This window comes from Rhinatrema bivittatum, chromosome 16 (genome assembly GCF_901001135.1).
Source record: "Rhinatrema bivittatum chromosome 16, aRhiBiv1.1, whole genome shotgun sequence".
NCBI lineage: Eukaryota > Metazoa > Chordata > Amphibia > Gymnophiona > Rhinatrematidae > Rhinatrema > Rhinatrema bivittatum.
The window spans coordinates 51,399,298-51,404,994 of record NC_042630.1 but is presented as its reverse complement, the minus strand read 5'-3'; the positions used below and the strand labels follow the sequence as shown (position 1 = coordinate 51,404,994).

Genomic DNA, 5,697 nt, shown 5'->3' with positions numbered 1-5,697 from the left:
GCTCTCCGAGGTAAGAGCAGACCCGGGTGTGGAGGGTGGGGGGGGGGGATAGAGGGGGTCTGCATGCACAGACTCTGGGCTCAGGCACTCCTAGGTAAGAGCAGTCCCGGGTGTGGAGGGTGGGGAGCGGGGGGGGGGGGGATAGAGGGGGTCTGCATGCACAGACTCTGGGCTCAGGCTCTCCGAGGTAAGAGCAGACCCGGGTGTGGAGGGTGGGGGGGGGGGGGGGATAGAGGGGTCTGCATGCACAGACTCTGGGCTCAGGCTCTCCTAGGTAAGAGCAGACCCGGGTGTGGAGGGTGGGGGGCGGGGGATAGAGGGGGTCTGCATGCACAGACTCTGGGCCCAGGCTCTCGTAGGTAAGAGCAGTCCCGGGGGTGGAGGGTGGGGGGGGGGATAGAGGGGGTCTGCATGCACAGACTCTGGGCTCAGGCTCTCCTAGGTAAGACCAGACCCGGGTGTGGAGGGTGGGGGGCGGGGGATAGAGGGGGTCTGCATGCACAGACTCTGGGCCCAGGCTCTCCTAGGTAAGAGCAGACCTGGGTGTGGAGGGTGGGGTGGGGGGATAGAGGGGGTCTGCATGCACAGACTCTGGGCTCAGGCTCTCCTAGGTAAGAGCAGACCTGGGTGTGGAGGGTGGGGTGGGGGGATAGAGGGGGTCTGCATGCACAGACTCTGGGCTCAGGCCCTCCTAGGTAAGAGCACACCCGGGTGTGGAGGGTGGGGGGCGGGGGGATAGAGGGGGTCTGCATGCACAGACTCTGGGCCCTGGCTCTCCTAGGTAAGAGCAGGCAAGACAAGAACAGGCTGGGCCAGACCAAGGTCCCAAGAGCCCAGCATCCTCTCTCTGCCAGTGGTCAGTCTGGGTCAGCTGGGAGCACCGGGCTGATCCTTCTCCTTTTAACCGGGAGTTTATCATAACTGAGTCTCCTACCTGTGATCATGAGGAGCCACAGGGATGTGATGTGTCAGAGGGTAGGGTGGAGTCTGTCTGTAGGGACACTGATAAAAAAAACACTGATTAACTGCAAGTATGTAACTGAATATCTCAGTATAATATATTATTTGAAGTGTGCTCTGGTGTTAGAGTTGTGAACTAGGAACCAAAAGAAATTCTGAGTTCTAATCCCCAGCTCTTCCTCTGGTTCTGTGATGCTGGGGAAGTCACACGATCAACCTGTGCCTGAGTTCATTTTTCTAAACATGGTTTTATTGACAAATCTGATTCCTTTCAATTGTATAGATAACAGATACCATTCACAGCTATGAGCAGCAACTTTACTCTGATGCCATATTCATATGTTTAGCAAAACTGATTATGTGATGTCTATATTTTTTTATTTATCATCTGCAAACTTTCTAATTCCCTCATTCCTGTCCCCCAGTGCTATTCCCTGGTTCTGTCACTGACCCTGTATAACCCTGATGAGGTGCAGCTCAGTGACTTTCACTGCCTGCCATACATTGCAGCATCTGTGCAGTGCAATAACATCTGTCTGAAGAGGCATCAGTAGAATGACAAATATATAACTGAATATCTCAATATAAAATAGAGTTGAAAAAAATCAGAATACTTTAAATTATATAAACAATAGTTAGCATACATAACTATAAATTTTACTCTGATGCTGTATTCTTATATTTAAGAAAAATTATTATGCGTTGGCTGCATTTTTTTTTTTTTTTATCATCTGCAATATCCTTTATCATGCTAGCAATCATTCTAATTCATTCCTATGTCTTCCAGTTCTGATTGCCAATGGTATCACTGACTCTGTGTGTGTGACTCTCTATGGCTGAGTTATTATCCCCAGCTCTATCAGTGACTTTTAGACCTAACTTTAAACCTTTCTTTCAGACACAGAATAGGATGAGAAGGTTTGTTAACAGAAAACCCTTGGCTGTAAATCTCCTTCAGTGCAATGAACGTCCAACATATTGCCCATGAGTTGTAAGTGACACCTGATGAGGTGCAGATCAGTGACTTTCACTGCTGGCCACACAGTGCAACATCTGTAAAACTCAATGACATCTGCACATAACATATTTGTCATTTCCAATTTCTTCTTTTTACCTCTAGGAGTGTTTTCAGTGACACCTCATTTATCTTACACAAGATTTGTGATTACAACGAGATTAACTTGCTTTCAGGATAAAATCTCTTTATTTCAATATACATTTGGATAGATTATTTTAGTTTACTGTTAGCTATTCATAATAGGCTTTAGATTTTCATTTTATTTTAAGTGATCTTGTTTATTTTGTATTCTTAATGTATGTCCATGTTTATGTTTATTATGTGAGTTATGGTGTTCTATACTTGAAAAAAAGCTTTTCAGATCAGTGTATTAGAATTATTAATAAGCACATAAATTCAATAATAATAGTGTGATGGCTCCAGTGGATGTGGAAAATTTGACAATGGTGAGAGAATTCATTATTCTGGGACTTTCTGATAATCCCCAGCTGCGAGTTCCTCTCTTCCTGGTCTTACTGCTCATCTACCTGATCACCCTGCTGGGGAACCTTGTGATTATCACAGTGATCTGGGCTGACTCCCGCCTACACACCCCCATGTACTTCTTCCTCAGTAACCTCTCTCTCACAGACATCTGCTGCACCTCCAACATCACCCCAAAACTGCTGGGAATCTTCGTCTCAGGAGATAAGACCATTTCCTACGCTGGATGCTTAGTACAGCTGCATTTCTTCATAGTTTTTGTCTGCGTGGAGATCTTCCTCCTTACTGCCATGGCTTTTGATCGTTATGCCGCAGTCTGCCACCCCTTGCGTTATTCCATCATTATGAATTGGAGAGTTTGTGTCCTGCTGGCAGCTGCTTCCTGGATCATTGGTTTTATACCTTCTGAGATGGTCACAGTTTCTGTCACCCGCCTTTCATTCTGTGCCTCTAATGTCATCGATCATATCTATTGTGAGCTCATGCCATTGTTAAAGCTTTCCTGCACTGACACAGCAATCACACAAAGCTTAGTGTTTGTTGCAACTTCATTGATGACAATGCCTGCCTTCCTTGTGATTATCATATCCTACGTCTACATCATCTCAGCCATTTTGAGAATCCGCTCTGCAGAGGGGAAGCGTAAAGCTTTCTCCACCTGCGCCTCCCACCTCACTGTGGTCTCCATTTATTGTTTGTCAGTGTTCTGTATGTACCTGCTTCCCACCTCATCTTACTCCCAGGAGCAGGGTAAAATCATATCCGTGCTCTACACGATTGTCACCCCCATGCTCAACCCCCTCATTTACAGTCTGAGGAACAAGGAAGTAAAAAATGCAGTCAGGAAAGTCATGGGGAAGTAGCATATGGGAGCCTGTGATAAATCAGAGAAGGTTCTCACATGTAGGGCATTTCAGTTTCTAGTAGGGTGCATGTTGGCTCTCCCTTTAAAATGGAAATGGAAGGTCCCTGGTTTGATCCTTGAGTTGGGTCAGCCAGGGCTGTGGATGTGTCAGAAGCAGCATTGTCAGCCATGTGGGGGAGATAGATGGGGTCAGTTCTCAAGGGTCACACACAGTGGCTTTATTTGGGACCTGTAAGGAGCCCTAAGGCATGGCCCTAGGTCCAGGACTGCAAATACAATGTCCAAACTTAATACTTTGGGGAGGATGGGAGATGTTATAAAACAGAGGGGAAAGAAACGTGCATTATCTCAGGTCCAGTTGTGACTGAGCTGGAAGCAGAAAGGAGACAGAGGAAACTGCCAGGATAATCCCACTCCCCCTCCACCCCAAAAATAGAGTCCTCCAATGCTCTTTCTGAAGAACTCATAGAGCTGACACAGGAAAAGCTTCACAGATTTACAAACCCTTCCATTCGAAGAGGGATCTTTCCTTCATGATCCAGATATAATTTCACTGGGTCAGACCTCATTCTCTGGGATCAGTAAAATCCGACCCCTTAGGTTTTCTCAGGCCTCTGCACACCCCACTATAGCATCAGTACTGACAGTTTTACAGCACTGTGACATCACTACTCTGATATATAGCCACATGTGACATGATCGCTGAGAGATTCAGCTCCATGTGACATCACTGCTGTGAGAGACAGCCTAACATCACCTCACCAGTATGAGACACAGCCACATTTGTTATCACACTGTGAGATACAGCCCCATGTAATAGCACCACAGTGAGATACAGTCTAACATGACATCACAGCCACATGTGACATCACTGCTGTGAGAGACAGCCTAACATAACATCACCAGTATGAGACACAGCCACATTTGTTATCACATTCTGAGATACAGCCCCATGTAATAGCACCACAGTGAGATACAGTCTAACATGACATCACAGCCACATGTGACATCACTGCTGTGAGAGACAGCCTAACATAACATCACCAGTATGAGACACAGCCACATTTGTTATCACAATGTGAGATACAGCCCCATGTAATAGCACCACAGTGAGATACAGTCTAACATGACATCACAGCCACATGTGACATCACTGCTGTGAGAGACAGCCTAACATAACATCACCAGTATGAGACACAGCCACATTTGTTATCACACTGTGAGATACAGCCCCATGTAATAGCACCACAGTGAGATACAGTCTAACATGACATCACAGCCACATGTGACATCACTCCTTTGCGTTATAATCAAAATTGATTATAAGATGCATGGATGACCTCTAACATCTTTCTTCCCATTAGTTGTGCTCCAACTCTTCTGCACTTTGAACTGCACAAGGCCATTGGTCCCAGAGATTATGGGGCCTTGCATGATTTAAACCACAGAATGGCTACAGCATGCCTGGTAGGAAGAAGTGTTTCATTAGTTTCCCATGCATCTAACAGGAGACATTGGTTAGAACCCACTCTGAGTAACAGCCCATTATGACATCACACTTGTAAATTAATCTGTGGCATCATCACTCCTGTTAGACAACACCCTTTGTGACATCACTCCTATGAATGACAGGATTGTGACATCAGTCCAAAGCTCTTTGAGACATTCCTAAGTGTTATTAGGAGTATAGGAAATGTGAAATCTGAAACCTACGATGGGTTCGTTTGGAGCTGAGGCATCAGACATTAGGAGAGATGGTGTCTTATAATATCTCAGGCCTGCATGTCTTAAAAAAGGATGAGAATGTTCTCTTTATAGCAATATGAGGTTTTGGAGGAAGATGTCACTGGTGGGACTGGTGAGGTACTTAGACTCTGGGGAAGGGCTGATCCTGGGATTTCAGCTGTATCCCTGTGTTTGGAGTCAAGAAGCAATATTCTCTCAGTAAGAAGAATGCCCCTTCCCCTGCATTATCACATCTGGAGGGGCAGCCAGGCAACTTGAAGATGTTTTTGGCCTTGCTGGGTATCTGGACATCTTTCTGTCTTACCAGCTGTGTAAATCTGTAACTCTAATCCTCTGGAATATTTAGTGCTTTCTCTGTTGTGAGTGATTTATTCTCTGCCTTCAATAAAGCTCCTTATATTTGTCCTTGGTGCACACACTGATTGCATAATTTACCAAACATCCATCCTCTGAAGATTGTTTTCTACCTTCCAAGCAATGTATGTGGGATGTACATTAGTGATGGACACTGCTAAGCCCAGGCATGGAGTCAGTAAGTAAAAGTGACTCTTAAATATAAATGTCCATGTGCCACTTTATGCAATGCCTTTAGCTCTATGACACAATCCTGCCCATGGCAGCCGTC

The 5,697-nt window shown here is 45.6% G+C and overlaps 1 protein-coding gene across 1 annotated transcript; it reads left to right on the top strand.

Annotated features, from left to right (window-relative positions):
• The first annotated feature begins 2,391 nt into the window (after positions 1-2,391).
• On the top strand, positions 2,392-3,324 carry LOC115077670 (olfactory receptor 1030-like). The gene has a single exon (XM_029579965.1). The coding sequence runs from the start codon at positions 2,392-2,394 to the stop codon at positions 3,322-3,324; it is 933 nt and encodes a 310-aa protein (XP_029435825.1).
• Positions 3,325-5,697: the final 2,373 nt, after the last annotated feature.

What these genes read in the sequence shown, in the direction of transcription:
- LOC115077670 (XM_029579965.1), top strand. Translation starts at nt 2,392, where the DNA reads ATGGCTCCAGTGGATGTGGAAAATTTGACAATGGTGAGAGAATTCATT.